At 50.5% G+C, this 20,439-nt stretch overlaps 4 protein-coding genes across 5 annotated transcripts; all 4 read left to right on the forward strand.

The window, feature by feature from the left end:
• Positions 1 to 50: 50 nt before the first annotated feature.
• Positions 51 to 961, forward strand: LOC112346973. The gene is made up of 3 exons (XM_024677021.1): positions 51 to 154; positions 563 to 859; positions 916 to 961. Exons 1-3 carry the CDS (start codon positions 51 to 53, stop codon positions 959 to 961), a joined length of 447 nt encoding a protein of 148 aa, XP_024532789.1.
• Positions 962 to 1,042: 81 nt separating this feature from the next.
• LOC9650136 (peroxidase P7) lies at positions 1,043 to 2,259 on the forward strand. 2 transcript variants are annotated; one of them, XM_002971834.3, is made up of 3 exons: positions 1,043 to 1,392; positions 1,446 to 1,616; positions 1,677 to 2,259. In XM_002971834.3, exons 1-3 carry the CDS (start codon positions 1,144 to 1,146, stop codon positions 2,217 to 2,219), a joined length of 963 nt encoding a protein of 320 aa, XP_002971880.2. In that variant the 5' UTR covers positions 1,043 to 1,143; the 3' UTR covers positions 2,220 to 2,259. The 2 variants fall into 2 exon arrangements, with proteins under 2 accessions (XP_002971880.2, XP_024532762.1); XM_024676994.1 differs by having other exon boundaries at positions 1,446 to 2,259.
• A 12,260-nt stretch (positions 2,260 to 14,519) lies between these two features.
• Positions 14,520 to 16,758, forward strand: LOC112346952 (RAP domain-containing protein, chloroplastic-like). The gene is made up of 3 exons (XM_024676992.1): positions 14,520 to 16,314; positions 16,379 to 16,461; positions 16,514 to 16,758. Exons 1-3 carry the CDS (start codon positions 14,526 to 14,528, stop codon positions 16,613 to 16,615), a joined length of 1,974 nt encoding a protein of 657 aa, XP_024532760.1. The 5' UTR covers positions 14,520 to 14,525; the 3' UTR covers positions 16,616 to 16,758.
• Positions 16,636 to 18,926, forward strand: LOC9650139 (enolase 1, chloroplastic). Its single transcript, XM_024676993.1, has 8 exons — positions 16,636 to 16,803; positions 16,925 to 17,390; positions 17,461 to 17,768; positions 17,821 to 17,975; positions 18,028 to 18,342; positions 18,419 to 18,565; positions 18,665 to 18,715; positions 18,766 to 18,926. Exons 2-8 carry the CDS (start codon positions 16,951 to 16,953, stop codon positions 18,829 to 18,831), a joined length of 1,482 nt encoding a protein of 493 aa, XP_024532761.1. The 5' UTR covers positions 16,636 to 16,803; positions 16,925 to 16,950; the 3' UTR covers positions 18,832 to 18,926.
• Positions 18,927 to 20,439: the final 1,513 nt, after the last annotated feature.

Genomic DNA, 20,439 nt, shown 5'->3' on the forward strand with positions numbered 1-20,439 from the left:
GTCGGGATTTAAGGATTCTCCAACGCGTTCAAATCTCCTTCGTCGAAGATATGCGAAAGGCCACGATCGATTGGCGTGACGCGAAAAACCGGGGTGTGCGGTTTTTCGCGGAGAATTTTCGCGTTATTTTGGGACCCTTTTTACTATGCGCCACGTGTTTCCAACAATTGGAAACACGTGGCGAAACACGTGTTCTCTTCCGCATATCAAAAAAGCTAGCGGTCAAACCGACCCGTTTTCATTCATGGACTCATGCGCTCACAGCCACAAAGCCTCAAAGAAAAAACACACCTTTCTAGTCGTAGCGTCTGCCTAACACCCCGCGCGCTCAGTCTCTGCTCCACGCCTCCGAGGAATCAATCTCGCTCCGCCCCCAACCTCGCAAGAACCCTCTCCCAAGATGTCCCGCCACGTCAGCCTGTTCGCCACGTAAGCTGTTCGCCAAGAAGCGCCGCCCGTTATGTGATAGAACCAAAAAATAGAAAAAGTTAGGGTTAGGGTTCGACAGAGGATTCAGTTAGGGCTTCGCTAACTGGTCATTGATTCAAACGGGACACCTTAGCCCGCTACGGTGTAGCGGTCACTCCCCCGTTTTCATTGCTAGTGCCAGCACCGAGCTCCAATCCGCCGCGACCCAGAATGGCAGCCTCGTCGATGACCTTGCTGCCGTGCCGAGCTGCCCCACTCCCGATTTCTCCCGGGGTGTGGGAACTCACGTCACTTTGCTCAACCCGCTAAAGGTGCTGGTGCCACCCAGCGCTCGCGTTCCACACAGAAGATCTCTCCTCGTTTACGTTCCAGGAATGGATTGCACGGGCCAGGGGATTCGACCGCAGTTGCCATCTCTCGTCGCTGCCGGGTACGTGTAGCCTTTGTGTTTAGAATCACGACTAGACTAAAGTTTCGCCATTGCAGCCACGACATAAGATGTGTATACATCCCGAGCAGCAACAGAGTTTGAGGGAAGTGTGAAGAGAAGCTTACTCTAAAGAAAGAGAACACGGGAACACGGGAACTCTACTACATATGTGTTCTATTTTCTTGCTGTTTCTTGAAAGCCATCCAGAGAAGCTTGTTCTTGTTCTGGGCCAAGAGGCCAAGCTTCTCTTCACACCTTCACTCCCTCGTGAAAGAAAGATCACAATGCAGCAATTTAAATATCTAGCTCCACTCACCTCAGCAGCATTACTCCTCGCGTTAACGCTGCTGCGGCGCTATGCAATTCACCAGGAATCACCAACAACGCCCTCGGAGCTCTCCACTTCTTTCTACGCTAATACTTGTCCCAACTTCCCCCAGATCGCTAGAAGCGTGATTCGCTTTGAAGTTGCCAATGACAGCCGATCCTCTGCATCCATCCTCAAGCTCCACTTCCGCGATTGCTTTGCTCAAGTAAGTACTCTAATAATAAGTCCTCGTTTGTCATTTATTTGGCTGTCGCTCAGGGCTGTGACGGATCGCTGCTCCCCCAGGTCGGGAAGGAGCGAGGAGACGGACGCTCCACCAAGGGACTCAAAATCATCAACAATATCAAACGCGCCGTGGAGACCTCATGCCCGGAAACTGTATCATGCGCGGACATTCTTGCTCTGAGCGCCCGGGAATCCGTCATAGCCGTAAGTGAGGTCTCCATTGATTTGAGTTACAAATGCTTTCTTCTCTTTCGAAATTTGCAGCTTGGTGGCCCGTCATGGACAGTAGAGTTTGGCCGACGGGACAATCCCAGCTCCGCGAGCGTCGCTGCCGCGGTGGACGCCATTCCCAGCCCAAATCTCACCGCAACGCAGCTGATTGAGAGCTTCCAAAAGCGGGGCCTTTCCAAGCGTGATCTCGTAGCGCTCTCAGGAGGCCATTCCATCGGCCAGGCCCAGTGCTCCACATTTAGCGCCCGCCTCTTCAACGGAACCGCAGGGGATAGCATCGATCCGGCCCTCAAGTCCCGACTCGAGAAGACTTGCCCTCCAACAGCCCTAAACAGATTGAACAATTTGGATCCCTCCCCCACCACGTTCGACAACTTATACTTTCGAGCCGTCCAAGCGAATCAGTCACTCCTCTTCTCAGACCAGCAGCTCTTGCAGAGTGATCTGGCGGGCTTTGTCAAGGAGTTTGCGAACAACCAGAAGGCATTTTTTACCGCCTTCGCCAATGCCATGATCAAAATTGGTAAGCTCTCGCCTCTCACGGGAGGACATGGTGAAATTCGAGCGTCGTGCTAGTTCCTATACGTCTATCCTTTTTCACTATACTCCATTACAACAAAGAAAAAGAAACTTCACCTCAGTTCCATCCGCAATCTATGCTTCAAAACAGTGTGTCCTAGAAGATCTCCTGTAACAAACACACAAAACGAATCACAAAAAGAAAAAACATCCTAAGAGCTTTGAGTACTGACCTGTGTTCCGAGCAAAATGGCTCCTCGATCACAACTTTACTGCCCTTCATGGCAAAATCCAGAGAGTAATCCGCATCAACGTTCTCGGGATCCACTGCCTTCCACTGCACCCCCGGATATCCTTTTGCAAGAAAGCGGTGGACTTGCGAGAGCTTCTCTCCTTTTCCCAGGCACCCGCAGCCCGCTTCAAGCTCCAAATCCTTCCCTTCCCTCTTCAAGGCCAGCACTGAGACAAATCGGGATCAAAGCGCACCGCACTAGCGGACAGAACAGGAAAACCCTAATGGACGCGTGGCGAGGGTGTGTCGTGTAACACTCCCCCCCAAACCGAAGCCACTCACCAAACCAAATCTGTCACGTAGGAGCTGAAACTGGTGTGGCCCCAACGGCTTAGTGAGAAGATCAGCTGGCATATCCTGTGTCCCGAGATGTTGGACGGCGAGGGTGCCACTGTCAACCAACTCACGTATGTAGTGAAATTGGACTTCAATGTGCTTCGAGCGGGCATGGTGGACGGGGTTCTTGGACATGGCAATGCTGCTTCGGTTGTCACACCAAGAAGTAGTGGGGCCAGCTTGTACGCATCCCAGCTCAGCAAGTAACCCTCGAGCCCAAACCACGTCCCTACTACCAGTAGTGAGTGCGATGTACTCTGCTTCTGCACTAGAAAGGGCCACCACAGATTGTCGCTTGGAGGCCCACGTGATGGCACCTCCTGAGAAGGAAAGGCAAATGCCAGAAGTCGAGCGATGACCTTTGTTGTTGGCAAAACTAGCATCCGTGTAGCATGCTAATGATGCATGACCCCCTGAATAAGCAATGCCATAGTCCATAGTGCCCCGGAGGTATCTCACGATATGCTTGGCGGCTTGCCAATGTATGGTGGTTGGTGATGTGTTGTACTGACTCAAGGCAATAGTCGCATATGTGATGTCAGGGCGAGTCATCAGGGCCAAATATGTGAGGCAACCAATGAGATGCCGATAGGGAGTCCCAGTGGGTAGAGGCTCACCAGACTGCTCAAGTGTGAGGTCGATAGCACCAACGACCATCGGGGTCTTGACAGGGTGGCAATCACGCATACCAAACCGATCCAGCAAGACTTCGACTTTACGTCGTTGGCTAAGCATGTAGCCACCAGAATCAGGATCACGTGCGACTTCAAAGCCAAGAAAGTAGGAGACTTGGCCAAGGTCCTTCATCTGGAATTGCTGGCTGAGAGCATCTTTCAGAGCATCAATGGCATCGTTGTCATCACCCATGATGAGCAAATCATCAACGTAGAGGGCCACAATAACCATGCACTCAGCATGACCATTGACATACACATTGTGATCAGCATGACAGCGACGAAAGCCTTGAGCACGTAGGGTGGCATCAAATTTTTGATACCAAATACGGGAGCTCTGTTTTAAGCCATACAAAGCTTTTCACAATTGCCATATAGGGCCACCAGGGGTAACATCATCCTCAAAACCAGGAGGTATATGCATATAGATGTCCTCTTGCAAATCCCCATTCAGAAATGCAGTTTTGACGTCCATATGGTGGACTTGCCATTTGCGAGCAGCCGCAAGGGCAAAAAGAGTACGGAGGCTGGCCATTTTTACAACCGGTGAGAATGTTTCATCGTAGTCAAGGCCATGGACTTGGCGAAAACTGCGAACAACCAACCGTGCCTTATAACGTACAACCTGGCCATCTTTCCCATACTTTTTGGAAAAAATCCATTTTGGATCCAAAACACGTCGTCCCGGTGGCGCTGAATCAACTGGAACATAAGTTCCGTTAACCCGAATGGAAGAAACTTCTTCCGCAATAGCTTCCATCCAAGATGAAGCCTCAGGTCCTGAGATGGCCTCATCATAAGTCATGGGAATGCCGACGTCAACAAGGCCACAAAAGTCATCAAGCTCTGCAGCATCTGCTTCAGCATTTTCCCGGACTTTTAACGAGGGCCGACGTTCCCGGGGGTGATCAAGAACTGGCATCGGATCAGGCATGCCACGACGTCGACAAGGTGGTGGAGGTGTCGGAGGCCTGTCCTCGACTGGAGGAGCATCAGCTGGTTCAAGCATGTCCAGAAGTGGAGGATTCCCCAATGGAATCTCTGGTGGCAACTCATGAATAGGATCTTGAGGTGGAGGCAAGGGTGGACCATCTCCCATAAGTGGGATCAAAGGAACAAGTCGAGTCTCAGCAATAAAGGAAGGATCTTGAAGAGCCTCTGTAGGCATGGGAAAGTCATCTTCATTGAACATGACATCAGTGCTTACAATAGCCTTATGAAATGCAAGATCCCACAACTTGTAAGCTTTCCTCCCGATAGTGTCGTCCTGTGCATATCCCACGAAGATGAATTTTTTACTCTTGGGATCTAGCTTTTTCCGAAGTTGATCAGGGGTATGTGCGTATGCTGCACAACCGAAGACCCGAAAGTGGGACACATCAGGAGTAGAACCTGTCCAAAATGCCTCAGGGGTTTTTCCATCCAAAGCAGCCGTGGCAAGGCGATTTTGTACATGCATTGCTATGGCTATGGCCTCTTGCCAAAACATCTTGTTAAGATGTGCATCAGCTAACAAAGCACGAGTAGCATTGACAAGAGCACGATTCTTCCTTTCTGCAACACCATTTTGCTGGGGGGTGTAGCGGGCTGTAGCTTGCAAGCGTATGCCTACATCACGACAAATGCCCCGAAGCTCATTGTTGAGGTATTCACCACCACCATCAACTCAAAGAGCTTTTATCTTTCGACCAAGGAGGTTTTCAACGTACGCCTTGTACGTTTGAAAGGCAGCAACTGCATCACTCTTACGCATCAAGAAGTGGATGCATGTTCGACGGCTATAGTCATCAATGAATGTGATGAAATATCTTGCGCCATCGTGACTTGGCACGTCCATAGGGCCGCAAAGATCAGAATGGACTAAGTCCAGAAGTCCAAGTGCTCGATGCTTACTTGGTGAGAAATTCCGGCGGTGATGCTTGCCTAAAACACAAGCTTCACAGAATGTAGATGGGATACGTCGGAAATCCAAGCCAGTAACAATATCTTGGGACTTCATCCGTTGAAGAGATTGATAATGAACATGACCGAGTCTTTTATGCCAAAGCTCCGCACGAGAATCTGCCTCCACAGTCTGAAAGGCCTGAACTGGGTCGACAGCAGTAATCTCATACAAGTCCCCAATGCGTGACCCACGAAGCAACTGTGTACCAAGCATATGAAAGTCACTAGAGTCAACTAAAGAGACTCCCTTTGCATCAAAGACTACCACCGCATTTTGATCACATATCTTGGCGACGGATATTAAGTTTCGTCGCAAGGTGGAAACATGCATGGCACCATCAAAGGCCATGGTCCTTCCATGATCGAGTGAGAGCCGGAATTGCCCAATGCCGTCCACAGGGATGGTGGTATTGTCACCTAAATGAACACCACGTTTTCCAATGCTCGGCTGATAACACTCAAAAAGACTCTGCTTATGACTCATAAGATTAGTACAACCAGAGTCTAAGAGCCACCGGCTTGGTGCGGCAAGTGCCTCTGCGTTGTAGAGCTCCCCAACAGCCTCATTTGCAGTAGCAATTCCATCACGCTCAAGCAAATTGGCTTTCGCCAACGTAGCTAGTCGCTTGACAGGCTTGGGAGCAAGGCAATCTCGAGCCCAGTGGCCCATCTCCAAGCAGCGAGCACACTGATTCTTCGCAAGTCTAGGCTTGGCACGCCCAGATGCCACGGAATTTTGCCCTTTCTGGGCATTTGCAGCTGCATGCGGTTTTGCCACCTGGGCATCACCAGAAGCCTGCGAAGCATACATAGCCTGTGGCATTTCAGCTCTCTCACTTCGCATGGCCTCAATGTTGCGAAGACTCCTCACGGCATCTGCCCAAGTCATCCCTGGTTGGAGAAGCAGGCTCTCAACTGCATTCTTCCAGCTCGCTGGCAAGGACCTGTAGAGCCGCAGCCTCTACTGCTCATCCGTGAGACAGTGCTTCGCCCCAACAGCCGCAAGTTGTGTGAAGAAGCCCTGGAGCTTGGCAGTGTGAGGCTGGATACTGCCATTTTCCTCTAGCCTCAAGGAATCCATTTGTGAATGGATGTTGAAGACATCCATTTCACTCTTGGTGCCATAAGTGTCACTCAGCCACTTCCAAAGCTCTGCCGTAGTGGACTTTGGAATCGATGGGGCAGCAAAGAGGACATTTGAAGACAAGCACATCACAATACTCCCTCTAGCCTTGGAATCCCGAAGGTTCCAATCACGCACCTCAGCAGCGCTAGAGCCTGGAGCCGGCGATGACTCTGTCCCATCTACAATCCCCAACAAACCATGAAACAAGAGATAGGATTCAAGATGGATCTTGAATCCCTCAAACCCTTCTCCATCAAACTCGCGGATGGATGGCTTTCCTTCCATAGCGCTATCCCAGCTCCGATACCATGAGACAAATCGGGATCAAAGCGCACCGCGCTAGCGGACAGAACAGGAAAACCCTAATGGACGCGTGGAGAGGGTGTGTCGTGTAACAAGCACAACCTGGTATAGCATGCTTGTGCTATGTCAAACGCGTGTACCTCCTTGCAAACGAATGGACGCTGGAGTTGGCCGAGAATAGCATAAGACCACGCGATGCTCGAGAGCTGCTCGATCGATTCTTGGAACTGTTCTTCACCGAGCTCTGGAGAACCTTGTTTTGCTGAAGAGCCGCGTCCAATGACTCCAGGAAAGAATCCAGAGGTTGAGCCATGCCTAAAGAAGCTGGGCCAGTGCCTGTGCTTGAAACTCCTCTACTCGCAGCGTCCAAGAGCTTCTCAAAGAGTGCGGGCGAGCTATGCTGCATGGAAGCAAAAGTTCCGGCTACGTTGGCAATGTTCTGGGGATTGAACTCGTCAACCTTCGCCACTGCTGCTCGAGCGATTATCTCCATCTCTCCGTGGTAAAGAAGGTGGCCTCCAATCTTGGAGATGGCCCAGGCAATGTTGGAGACGCCCTGTGCGTTGCATTCCGGAAGAAGCTCCATAGCCGAAGCAACGAGCTCGGCGACGTCACACTGCATGGCGTACTTGAGCCTTCTCGCCTCGGACATGGACAGCGTCACGATCTTGTGAAGAGCAGTGGCGACGTTGATGGAGCTCAATCGAAACCTTCCTTTCACTCTCTCGATCGTCTCCAAAACTCCTTCCACGTCCCTCGAGTCGACCAAGTCCTGGTTGAGACGAATTTCCAGCAGCCTTGGATCTTTCAAGGCCGCTCGCCATCATCTGACTCTTCACCACCTCCTTCCTCTCGACGCTCCCCATAAACCACTGTCAACTCGGTCGTGAGCTCATCTTCGCCCTCGTCACCTTCGCTGCTCGCATCATCGTCCTTGTCTTTCTTCTTTTTGGTCTTAATCGCGCTGCGCGATTCCTCCACCTGCAATGCAGCCTCGGCACCTTCCTGCTTGGCCCTGGTCTTCTTCTTCTTCTTGGCCTTCTTGGAGATTCGCAAATGCGGGGGCAGTAGGGCCTGGAAATCCTCGTCGGTGAAGTTCCGGAAGCTCATATCCTGAATCGCAAGCTCCCGAGCTCTAGTCGCCCAATCCAGCTCGCCCGCCTTGCGCCGCTGCCTCTGATCTTCCTCCTCCTCCTCCTCCGAATCATCGTCGTCAAAGAAATCCGGCTTCACTGGCGCCGGACGCGATGGCGCCGCGGCATTCGCACCCAACCAGGGAAATCGCCTCACCTGCGATCGCTGCCCCTGCCGCCAGTGCAGCGAAGAAAGCGCGCTACGTACAGCGCCGAGGAATGTAGGAGCTCCATGGCGAGCACTTAGGGCTGGGTAACACACGAAAAGATTTTCTCGCTAATCAATCAGAAAGAATGGGCGATTTTTTAGTTGAGCGCTACATCACCGCGATCATTCGATGATCTTTTCCATCTTTTCTTGGTTTTTTTTGTTGTTCATCACCTTTTCGTGAGTCGTCCTAGAATAAAGAATAGGATCTCATCCGCCATACTTTCACGTACCTCGGACTTGATCTTTTCGTTTCAAGCACTCGTTTCATTAAAGTGCCACTTTATAATTCTTCCGAGCAGCGCGGCTTCGAAAACTCCAGCTATGGTGGTGGAAGTAAGGCGGCACGCAATGGAGCTGTTTTGCCTGCTGCGCAAGGAATCCAGCCAGGAAGCGTCCGTGGCGATGCGAGAGGAGCCCGGGATCATAGCCGAGCTCGTGAAGAACCTGTCCGAGGCGGAGAGAACGTCCATGCTGGGGATCATCGCGAAGGGGGATGGAGTCGTGAGGAGCGCTCTGGATCATCACCACCAAGATGGAGACAAGGGGCTACTTCACGTAGTGGCGGCGCTGGTGGTGGACGCCTCCCAGGACGCTGCGACGATCGAGGCGGCGGTGGGCATCGTTCTAAAGTTCGCGAAGCTTGGGGTGGAGACGCAGAAGATGATCGAGCGGCTGGTGCAGCTGCTGGAGCCCGGGAGGTCTCTAGCCTCAGAGTAATCTGACACGGTCCCTGAGTCGCAATCCCAGGCCCTGAGAGTTCCATCGGTAGTACCAGTGAAGAGCCCTGCCGAGTCTGGAACCATAGCTATTCCCGTGATGCTCTCCTCGTGCTCTTTGAGCGTGGTGACGAGCGCCAACGGTGGAACTCTCAGGTGACGGTGGTAACAGCGTGGAGGACCTTGCACATCTCCCCATATCTACACGACCCTTCCAGCCAATCCGCACAAGCCCTTTGCGTGTGAGGGCTTCTTTGACCCCAATATCAGTGCCTCTGTAGGCGGCGGAAGAGCTGCTGGGTAAATAGCACAGCTCGCCCGCAGTCTTTGAGAAGCTCATGGCGTTCCCAGGGAGTTTCGAGCACAGGAACTGGACCAGCTTCTTTGGTCGTTCGGGTGCATGGCTCAACCTCTGGATTCTTTCCTGGTTCTCCAGAGCTCGGTGAAGAACACTTCCAAGAAGAACCTTTCCCCGGGAAGCTATCGATCGAGCAGCTCTGGAGCATCGCGTGGTCTTATGCTGTTCTCGGCTAACTCCAGGGTCCATTCTTCGCTCACGTTTGCAAGGAGATACGCGCGTTTGAGCCCCTGGGACAGCACAAGCATATGTTGCAGCTGACACAGCTATACCGGCCTTGAAGTGGGAAGGGAAGCATTTGCAGCTTGGCAGGATAGAGAAGCTGGGAAAAGGAGAGAAGCTCTCGCAAGTCCACTTCTTTCTTGCAAAAGGATACCGAGAGGTTCTTGGTGTGCACTGGAAGGCAGTGGATCCCCGAGTACGTTGATGCGGATTACTCTCTGGATTTTGCCATGAAGGGCGGTAAAGTTGCGATCGAGGTCAACCAGCCATTTTGCTCGGAACACAGGTCAGTACTCAAAGCTCTTAGGATGTTTTTTCTTTTTGTGATTCGTTTTGTGTGTTTGTTATAGGAGATCTTCTGGGACACACTGTTTTGAAGCATAGGTTGCTAGAGGCTGCTGGATGGAAGATTATCTCTGCTTCCTATGCTGAGGTGAAATTTTTTTTCTTTGTTGTAGTGGAGAAAAATGTGTGTTTTGATGCAGTGGGAGAACTTACAAGGAGAGTCGGAGCACGTTGACTTCATACAAAAGCTTGTGACTCCTCACATCTTTCAATTAGAGCAAGCGAGTGAGCAAGCAGTGTGACCACTTTCACCTACCAGTTTCGGGGTTACATATTTTGGATTGCAACCAGAAGTAACTCGTGATTGAAAGCTCGGAATTCCATCGGGAATTACTGGGAGACCAGGTTTAGTTGCCTTTGGGAAACTTCGTTGTGGAGCACAAACTTGATGCCCTCCACGTCCGTGACCCGTGAGCAAGCTTGTCTTGAACACCGTCCCATACCTTTGATCATACCCAGCAACAAGATCATTGTATAGATACTTCTTTTCCCTCTCCTTTGGGAAGACCTAAGGAGCCTCGGAGCAAGCAATCGTCACGTAAGGAATGAGCTCCCCAATGAGAGGCCATCCAATGCTTCCTGGGGGGAGCCTCTCCAGCTTCCGAAACCTCCATGATCGCCAGTAACGAGCCAGAGAGCTCTGGCGATCCCTGCTACCTAAATTCTGAAATCCACCATAGCACTTTGCGGCTCGATGGAGAGAGAGAGAGAGAGAGAGAGAGGAAACGTAAAGAGAGAAAGAAAGAAAGGCTTTCGCTAACGTGATCTTCGCAAGATCTTCTCGCAAAATAAAAGCTTAGTTATTCGCTCTAAGTTACCACTTGTATCCATACTCTGGCTCGTAAAAATCCTGTTCTTGCAGCTCTTTCTCTTTTTTGTCGTAGGAAAACTCCATCTCCTTCATGGCGTTGGATTTCACGTAGCTTCCCTGGCTCACCAGCGAGTAGTGAGACGAGGAGGAGCTCTTGTTCTTCAGAGCTCGCTGCCTCAGCTGGTTTTCAATGCTGACATTGGTTGGAAGAACTTTCGTCGCTATCTGTGAGAATTATTTGCCCTTTTGCTTAACCCTGGCTTGAGAATTCTGGAGCTGTTATTAGTTGTTGCAATCTGGGTTTGTGAAAGTCTATTCCAGAGATCTTCCAGAATAACAAGGTTCTAAATTTCAACTTTCACTACTCGTAGGGGCAATACCAGATTCTGTGTTTGCATAGCCGAAACTTTTCAAGTTTCTCTCTAGCTAGGTTTTGCTCCATATTCCAGTCTTCCTGCTATGCTTCCTAACAGCAGAATATAATCATTCCATTTCATTTCTGTAAAGAAGAATCATTGAAACTAAAAGCTCTCGATTTTAGTTTCTTGCAATTTTTACCGATGAGACTGAATACTGCCTATTTGTAATTTATTCCAAACCGAGCCAACCTGATGGTGTCGAGCCACACCATGCAGTGCCTGGCAAATGCAGTACGAGTTATTTGGGCGATTCTGGCTTGCAAGCGACACTGGAAAACCCTAGTGCTGTGAACCTTCTTGCCAGATATCTGAACAAGCTTCCTGTTGTCACGCTCTCGTGCTATGTCCTGTGGCGCTCTTGCGGAGGAATATGCACAAGTCCCGCAGCGCCTCGCCAAATTCAAGCACACGATGAACAGCGACGGAATGCAGCAAAAGGTGAGTCCCAAGACGTTGGGGCTGGATGCTCCATAAGACCACTCCATCTTGTCGTCCCGGGATCTCTTTTGCCCCGTGCCCCGGTCTAAAGAGAGCGTAGAGACGAGCAATCCTTGCAAGCAAATTTGGGCGCTTGATCCGCTAGAACCTCCCCAAGAAGATTCGAAAAAACTGGTCAATGAATCGCTGGTGAGCCGGAGCTCGCCGATCCGGCGTCCCTTTGGAACACTCGGTGCCAGGACGGTGGCCGGGAGGAAGCGGCCCCACAAAGGTTTGTCCCTTGAACAGAGCATGGCAGTCTGGACTCTGGATGGAACGCTCCAAAAACGCTCGGAGATGGTGATCTCATACTCCGTACCTTGATCGCAGAACCTTGGGATCCGCGGGGACCTCGGGCGCAACCAGAACCACGACGCCATAGCTCGGATCTTTAGCTGGTAAGAATCATGTTTTAGGATAGTCTCGGCGTGCAGATGCCAAGGACCTCTTTCTTTCTCTCGATCGAGCTATGGTGGATTCGAGAATTTAGGTAGCAGGGATCTGGCTCGTTACTGGCGATCATGGAGGTTTCGGAAGCTGGAGAGGTTCCCCCTGAGAATCATGGGATGGCCTCTCACTGGGGAGCTCATTCCTTACATGACGATTGCTCGCTCCGAGGCTCCTTACGTCCCAATGGAGAGGGAAAAGAAGTATCTATACAATGATCTTGTTGCTGGATTGTGACTTTAGTATGATCTTTGTGTGGAAAGGTATGGGACGGTGAGCTTGCTCACGGGTCACGGACATAGGGCATCAAGTTTGTGCTCCACAACGAGGGGGTGCTGTTTGAGTCTGGCTACACTCGATCGTGCTGGGAGAGGACAGCGAGCTCTATAAGAGAATGCACGCCATGCTCAACAGGTCTGTGGGCTCCACGCCTCTCAAGAAGTACCTCACACCAAGTAAGGGATGAGTACGTGGAGCAGGAGCACCAAGATCTCGCTCCCAGAGGGTAAATTATTCTCCAGCATATATATTCTATGATCCTGATATGGTGATCTTGTAATACGACTTTCGAGGATGGATTGAAAGCACCTGGGAGTGGTGGCAGCCGCAGTTGTTTTCTCGCTCTCCTTGCCTAGTTCGTCTCCCTCGGCGCTGGAAATCGATCGGCTGTCTCTAGCCCATCAAGCAAAGGTAGGACGGGATTTAGTATCTGGTGCAAGGCTTGAAAGTGGCAGGCACGAGCCGATACTACAAGATCAAGTTTCCCAAAGGCAACTAAACCTGGTCTCCCAGTAATTCCCGATGGAATTCCGAGCTTTCAATCACGAGTTACTTCTGGTTGCAATCCAAAATATGTAAACCCGAAACTGGTAGGTGAAAGTGGTCACACTGCTTGCTCGCTCGCTTGCTCTATTTGACGGATGTGAGGAGCCACAATCTTTTGTATGAAGTCAAGTGCCCCGACTCTCCTTGTAAGTTCTCCCACTGCATGAAAACACACATTTTTCTCCACTACAACAAGAAAAAAAATTTCACCTCAGCATAGGAAGCAGAGATAATCTTCCATTCAGCAGCCTCCACCAACCTATGCTTCAAAACAGTGTGTCCCAGAAGATCTCCTATAACAAACACACAAAACGAATCACAAAAAGAAAAAACATCCTAAGAGCTTTGAGTACTGACCTGTGTTCCGAGCAAAATGGCTCGGCCGGTTGACCTCGATCACAACTTTACCGCCCTTCATGGCAAAATCCAGAGAGTAATCCGCATCAACGTACTCGGGGATCCACTGCCTTCCAGTGCACACCAAGAACCTCTCGGTATCCTTTTGCAAGAAAGAAGTGGACTTGCGAGAGCTTCTCTCCTTTTCCCAGCTTCTCTATCCTGCCAAGCTGCAAATGCTTCCCTTCCCACTTGAAGGCCAGAACAACCTGGTATAGCTTGGGGTTGGCCGAGAACAGCATACGACCACGCGATGCTCGAGAGCTGCTCGATCGATAGCTTCCCCGGGAAAGATTCTTCTCGGAACTGTTCTTCACCGAGCTCTGGAGAACCTTGTTCTTGCTGAAGAGCCGATGAGTCCAGGACAGAATCCAGAGGTTGAGCCATGACCCGAACGACCAAAGAAGCTGGGCCAGTTCCTGTGCTCGAAACTCCTTGGGAACTCCGCTCGCAGCGTCCATGAGCTTCTCAAAGAGTGCGGGCGAGCTGTGCTAAGCTCTTCCGCCGCCTTCAGAGGCACTGATATTGGGTCAAAGAAGCCCTCACACCCAAAGGGATATGGGGAGAGGTGTAAGTTCCTCCACGCTGTTACCACCGTCACCGGGTTGGCGCTCGTCACCACGCTCAAAGAACACGAGGAGAGCATCACGGGAATAGCTATGGTTCCAGACTCGGCAGTGCTCTTCACTGGTTCTACCGATGGAACTCTCAGGGCCTGGGATTGCGACTCAGGGACCGTGTCAGATTACTCTGAGGCTAGAGGACAAACTTCGTCTCCTATCTCTGTCACGCGTATATGAGGCGGGACTCCTTGGATCAGTCGTACATGGCTGGAACTCTGGAACTCTGAAGTCTAGAGGATTCATGCGTAGGGGAACGACTTGGTACGAGATCAAATCTGATCAAAGCAATGCAAGTCAAGAAGATTAACGTGACAATGCATGAAACGAACAAGTCGGTAAGAATTATAAAGTGGCACTTTAATGAAACGAGTGCTTGAAACGAAATGATCAAGTCCGAGGTACGTGAAAGTAGATCCTATTCTTTATTCTAGGAACGAAAAGGTGATGAGCGAGAGGACACACAACAAAAAAACCATGCAGTTCTTCCAAGAAAAAATCGAAAAGATTTATTATGAAAACTCGACGTAGAGAGGATGGTACCCTCGTTGTCAAACTGGGACTTCCCCTGGGCATTCCAAGGATCGTGGAATCCATCGAATGATCGCGGTGATGTAGCGCTCAACTAAAAAATCGCCCATTCTTTCTGATTGATTAGCGAGATAATCTTTTCGTGTTAGATGTGTTACCTAGCCCTAAGTGCTCGCCATGGAGCTCCTACATTCCTCGGCGCTGTGCGTAGCGCGCTTCCATCGCTGCTCTGGCGGCAGGGGCCAGGATTTTGGATTCTTCCAGCAGCGGCAGCGATCGCAGGTGAGGCAATTTCCCTGGTTGGCTGCGAATGCCGCGGCGCCATCGCGTCCGGCGCCTGTGAAGCCGGATTTCTTTGACGACGATGACTCGGAGGAGGACGAGGAGGATCAGAGGCAGCGGCGCAAGGCGGGGGAGCTGGATTGGGCGACTAGAGCTCGGGAGCTTGCGATTCAGGATATGAGCTTCCGGAACTTCACCGACGAGGATTTCCAGGCCCTACTGCCCCCGCATCTGCGAATCTCCAAGAAGAAGGCCAAGAAGAAGAAGAAGAAGACCAGGGCCAAGCAGGAAGGTGCCGAGGCTGCATTGCAGCTGGAGGAATCGCGCAGCGCGATTAAGACCAAAAAGAAGAAAGACAAGGACGATGATGCGAGCAGCCTCCAGGCTGCGAATGACACCACTCCAGTCAATCCAAAGAAGCTCAAAGCGCTGGCCAAGAGGTTTAACGCTCACAGGGAGCGCTACATGAACATCGAGCAAAGCTACAGCGACAGCGAAGGTGACGAGGGCGAAGAGGAGCTTACGACCGAGTTGACAGTGGTTTATGGGGAGCGTCGAGAGGAAGGAGGTGGTGAAGAGTCGGATGATGGCGAGGAGCTTCCAGCGGCCTTGAAAGATCCAAGGCTGCTGGAAATTCGTCTCAACCAGGACTTGGTCGACTCGAGGGACGTGGAAGAAGTTTTGGAGACGATCGAGAGAGTGAAAGGAAGGTTTCGATTGAGCTCCATCAACGTCGCCACTGCTCTTCACAGGATCGCCAAGCATATGGTGACGCTGTCCATGTCCGAGACGAGAAGGCTCAAGTACGCCAGGCAGTGTGACGTGGCCGAGCTCGTTGCTTCGGCTATGGAGCTTCTTCCGGAATGCAACGCACAGGGCGTCTCCAATATTGCCTGGGCCATCTCCAAGATTGGAGGCCACCTTCTTTACCGGGGAGAGATGGAGATAATCGCTCGAGCAGCACTGGCAAAGGTTGACGAGTTCAATCCACAGAACATTGCCAACGTAGCCGGAGCGTTTGCTTCCATGCAGCACAGCTCGCCCGCACTCTTTGAGAAGCTCATGGACGCTGCGAGTAGAGTTCCCAAGGAGTTTCGAGCACAGGAACTGGCCCAGCTTCTTTGGTCTTTCGCGTGCATGGCTCAGCCTCTGGATTCTTTTCTGGACTCGTTGGACGCGGCTCTTCAGCAAGAACAAGGTTCTCTGGAGCTCGGTGAAGAACAGTTCCAGGAAGAATCTTTCCCCGGGAAGCTATCGATCGAGCAGCTCTCGAGTATCGCGTGGTCTTATGCTGTTCTCGGCCAACTCCAGCGTTCATTCTTCGCTCACGTTTGCAAGGAGATACTCGCGTTTGAGCAGGACGCGTCCCTGGGACAGCACAAGCATATGTTGCAGCTGACACAGCTATACCAGGTTGTTCTGGCCTTGAAGTGGGAAGGGAATCATTTGGAGCTGGCTCTTGGTGACAGGATAGAGAAGCTGGCTGCAGGTGCCTGGGAAAAGGAGAGAAGCTCTCGCAAGTCCACCTCTTTCTTGCAAAAAGATATCGAGAGGTTCTTGGTGTGCACTGGAAGGCAGTGGATCCCCGAGTACGTTGATGCGGATTACTCTCTGGATTTTGCCATGAAGGGCGGTAAAGTTGCGATCGAGGTCAACGGGCCGAGCCATTTTGCCCGGAACACAGGTCAGTACTCAAAGCTCCTAGAATGTTTTTTCTTTTTGTGATTCGTTTTGTGTGTTTGTTACAGGAGATCTTCTGGGACACACTGTATTGAAGCATAGATTGCTGGAGGCTGCTGGATGGAAGATTATCTCTGCTTCCTATGCTGAGGTGAAGTTTTTTTTCTTTGTTGTAGTGGAGAAAAATGTGTGTTTTGATGCAGTGGGAGAACTTACAAGGAGAGTCGGAGCACGTTGACTTCATACAAAAGCTTGTGGCTCCTCACATCCGTCAAATAGAGCAAGCGAGTGAGCGAGCAGTGTGACCTCTTTCACCTACCAGTTTCGGGTCAAAACTTGTGAATGAACGGTCGGCCGGCTTGTGGTAAGCTATGGCGGAAGAAGAGAGAGAAGAGGAGCCACTCGGCTTGTCTGTGAACGTAAAGAAAGGACGGTAACATTGGTTGAATCGTCGGAGCCACAGACAGCGCGATCAAACAGCTGTTTACCGAGAGTAAGCTAGGAGCACTAGTATCCTCTGCTTTTTTTGTGTAGGGTTATCAGTGCATGGTTCTACTTGCTTAAATTCGCCTCTCCTGCATTGATATAACGCCCCCAGATCTTTGGTTTTGCAGCGGCAGCAGCAGCGAGAACGAGCAAAATGGCGGCTTGCGGCACTCGTCTTCTTCCAAAGTCCTCCTTCCTGTCTTCGGCCAATTCGTCCTCCTTTCTGGGTGGTTCGTCGGTTCCTTGCGCCTCTTCTCCTTCCTCGTCATCGTCCAAGCTCGGCAGCAGCAGGTGCATCACGGTCCGAGCCGTCGTTGCATCGCCCACTAAAGTTCATGCGGAGCCGGCCACCAAGATCAAGTCGATCAAGGCAAGGCAGATAATTGACAGCCGGGGCAACCCAACAGTGGAAGTGGATCTGGTGACTGACCGGGTGTATAGATCAGCAGTTCCCAGCGGGGCCTCCACCGGAATCTACGAGGCTCTTGAGCTCAGAGATGGTGATAAGACCGTCTTTGGAGGCAAGGGAGTGCTCCAAGCTATTGCCAACATCAACGATGTCATCGCACCAAAGCTCGTTGGCGTGGATACCAGGTAGCTTTTCTCTAAAAGCTTACAGTTTTTCTTTGTTCTCCTGCCAATCAACTTATGTGCGAGCTTTCAGGAACCAGAAGGATGTGGACAACATTATGCTGGAGCTGGATGGGACGCCAAACAAGTCGAAGCTTGGAGCGAATGCCATACTTGGTGTCTCCCTGAGCGTGTGCCGAGCCGGGGCCGGAGCTAATGGCGTTCCTCTCTACAAGCACATTCAGTCCATTGCTGGGATCAAGGAACTAGTGATGCCAGTTCCTGCTTTGAACGTTATCAACGGCGGCAGCCATGCAGGAAACAAGCTTGCAATGCAGGAGTTTATGATCCTCCCGGTTGGTGCTAGCTCGTTTGCCGAGGCCATGCAGATGGGATGTGAAGGTTCGTTTCTTCGTTTCTCTTGATTTTACAGGGACTTTTGTTTGTGTTTCAGTTTACCACGTTCTGAAGGGAATCATAAAGAAAAAGTACGGCCAAGACGCATGCAATGTTGGTGACGAGGGAGGTTTCGCTCCAAACATTCAAGACAACAGGGAAGGTCTTGTTCTTCTGGTTGACGCCATTGAAAAGGCGGGATACACTGGCAAGGTCCGTATACGTAAGACTGTTTCTCAACGTCTTTTACATGTTTTCATATCAGGTGAAGCTGGGTATGGATGTCGCTGCATCCGAGTTCTATAAGTCTGGAAAGTACGACCTGGACTTTAAAGACCAGTCCAGCAGTGGGAAGAACATATACACGGGCGAGGAGCTGGGAAATCTTTACATGGAGTTCGTGAGGGACTTCCCGATTGTGTCCATTGAGGATCCGTTCGATCAGGACGACTGGAGCTCGTGGAAGAACTTGCAGTCTCAGTGCGACGTCCAGCTCGTCGGAGATGATTTACTGGTGACGAATCCCAAGCGGATAGCCGAGGGAATCAGCAAGAACGCTTGCAACGCATTGTTGCTAAAGGTAAGCACGGTGTCGCCTTCCATCATTTCTCATGGAATAGAATCCTTTTTTTTTTCTTTTCTTTCGCTTTTTGCAGGTGAATCAGGTCGGCTCCGTGACTGAATCCATCCAAGCAGCTTTGGATTCAAAAGCTGCTGGATGGGGTGTTATGGTGAGCCACAGAAGTGGAGAGACCGAGGACACATTTATTGCGGACCTGGCTGTTGGACTCGCTAGTGGACAGGTACCAATTCTTCGACTTTTTAAAGTTTGCTTGTAGAATAGCTCTTTTTGTCTTGATTCGTTTCGATCCTTTTCTCATCGTTTCATGTTCTCGTTTCAGATCAAAACAGGAGCTCCGTGCAGGAGCGAGCGCCTTGCAAAGTATAATCAGGTAAGGTTGAAAGCTTTCTGGTCTGAGATTTGAATATTTGCTACGAGCAGTTGCTGCGCATCGAGGAAGAGCTTGGAAGCGTTGGCTACGCAGGAGAGAACTTCAGGAAACCATGACCGAGGCCAAGACTTTCTTTTTGTCCGACGGCGAGCTAAGAAACTTTTCCTGCTAATGAAAATAAACCATGCAACTTGCGAGACTTGCAAAACCATGGAGTGCTTTGCGTGTCTTGACTTCTCGCCTTCGAAATAATTGTTCCAGGCAAGGAATTTGGATCGTCCTTGGGAACAGCATTGGATCTCTCGTACAGACTGTGTACGGAGAGAACTTTTGATTCTCGTCCAATTCTCGTCCCAAGGTTTAGGTAGGATGACCAACGAATTTGGTGGGCCAAAACTTTTCTTTCTTTTCGCAACCAAACGTTTCACGGAGCGAGGGGTATTTTTTGGGGAGGCACACGTCTTGGGAGGCATTGTTTATCTCCATAACAAGATCTCTCTCTCAAGTCAGCCTTGCGAGGAATTCTTTTTCAGCCTCATAATTTCTACAAATGAATCACGACTTTGTGTACTCCTTGAGTTCTGCGCCTGAGCTAACAATCTGATACGATGTGGTACTCCATTTTCTTTTCTTTTGGTACGGCAACGTTGAAACACAGTGAATGCCGCGAAAGTTTTTGTTATAGTGGCAGCAGCAGCGTTTATAGTATGTACTTCAGGATTGTGACCACCAGATTGACGAAGAAGAAGAAGATCATCGTTGATGTGGAGATATCGTGAAGGATTGAATCAAGCATAAGCGGTTTGAATGCATGCGTCCCGAGGCCTTTGAGGCGTAAAAGAGATCAAAAGGAGAAGGGTCACTTTCGCTTCTGGGTATTGCTGGTCTGTGTGCGAGTTGAGTTTTGACAGTGAGGCTTGTGTAAGTAAGAACAGTCTATACCTGCATTCATTTCCGAAACATGGGTTTGGTAAGGAAGGATCAAACACAGTTCTGCAACAAGATCGTACAATTAAGAACAAAAAAAAATTTCAAAAAAAATCTCGCAAAGCTGCACAAGAAAAGATAAAGAGCAGAAAAGAATTCTGAAACGGCAACAAACAGACAAAGCGAGAAGAAGCAACACGAAAGCAGCGTACAAATGATATTCTTCAAGGTTGGTGGCGCGAGTGAATTCATGGAAATGAAACGAAGGGTGGTGGTGGTGAAATGTGAGTGAGTGTTCAAAGCAACATGCATCGCGGAAGAACATGAGAGAGTTTGCTCGTCCGTCAATATCGACATCGCCCTCTTCCTTTCTTTGGCTCGAAGGAGAGAATTCTACCACTGAAAGAGGAGGAAAACCAACCAGGCGACGCAAAACAAGGTGGTGGCGCTAACTACCTCTGCTGCAACCGCAAAACAAGAAAAGACTAAAAAAGAGAGAAAAGAATGCTTGTCAAATTTCTTGTTTTTCACTGGGACCTTCCAACAAAACTTTCCAGTCCAGCAAAGAAAGACAGTTTGTTTGGAGCTGCTGCCACGCTGCTACTGCTGCACTCTGCAATCTGCAACTAAGTGCAGAAGCTGATCAGCATCAGCTCCTGCCTGCCTGCCTGCTGCTGCTGCTGCTGCTGCTGCTTGCTTGCTTTCTTGCTTCTGTTGGATGGATGATTTAAACTGGTGAAAATGAAAACTTGAGAAGTGGGAGGCATTGAAAGCAACAGCAACGCGAGGCCTTTGTG

This window comes from Selaginella moellendorffii, unplaced genomic scaffold, assembly GCF_000143415.4.
Source record: "Selaginella moellendorffii unplaced genomic scaffold, v1.0 SELMOscaffold_18, whole genome shotgun sequence".
Lineage (NCBI taxonomy): Eukaryota > Viridiplantae > Streptophyta > Lycopodiopsida > Selaginellales > Selaginellaceae > Selaginella > Selaginella moellendorffii.

Coding starts and splice junctions, on each gene's coding strand:
- LOC112346973 (XM_024677021.1), top strand. CDS start 51: ATGCGAAAGGCCACGATCGATTGGCGTGACGCGAAAAACCGGGGTGTG. Junction 155..562: donor CCCTTTTTACTATGCGCCAC/GTGTTTCCAACA, acceptor GGGACACCTTAG/CCCGCTACGGTGTAGCGGTC. Junction 860..915: donor CCATCTCTCGTCGCTGCCGG/GTACGTGTAGCC, acceptor TCGCCATTGCAG/CCACGACATAAGATGTGTAT.
- LOC9650136 (XM_024676994.1), top strand. CDS start 1,144: ATGCAGCAATTTAAATATCTAGCTCCACTCACCTCAGCAGCATTACTC. Junction 1,393..1,445: donor TCCGCGATTGCTTTGCTCAA/GTAAGTACTCTA, acceptor GCTGTCGCTCAG/GGCTGTGACGGATCGCTGCT.
- LOC112346952 (XM_024676992.1), top strand. CDS start 14,526: ATGGAGCTCCTACATTCCTCGGCGCTGTGCGTAGCGCGCTTCCATCGC. Junction 16,315..16,378: donor CCATTTTGCCCGGAACACAG/GTCAGTACTCAA, acceptor TGTTTGTTACAG/GAGATCTTCTGGGACACACT. Junction 16,462..16,513: donor TCTCTGCTTCCTATGCTGAG/GTGAAGTTTTTT, acceptor GTTTTGATGCAG/TGGGAGAACTTACAAGGAGA.
- LOC9650139 (XM_024676993.1), top strand. CDS start 16,951: ATGGCGGCTTGCGGCACTCGTCTTCTTCCAAAGTCCTCCTTCCTGTCT. Junction 17,391..17,460: donor CTCGTTGGCGTGGATACCAG/GTAGCTTTTCTC, acceptor GCGAGCTTTCAG/GAACCAGAAGGATGTGGACA. Junction 18,566..18,664: donor TTGGACTCGCTAGTGGACAG/GTACCAATTCTT, acceptor TTCTCGTTTCAG/ATCAAAACAGGAGCTCCGTG.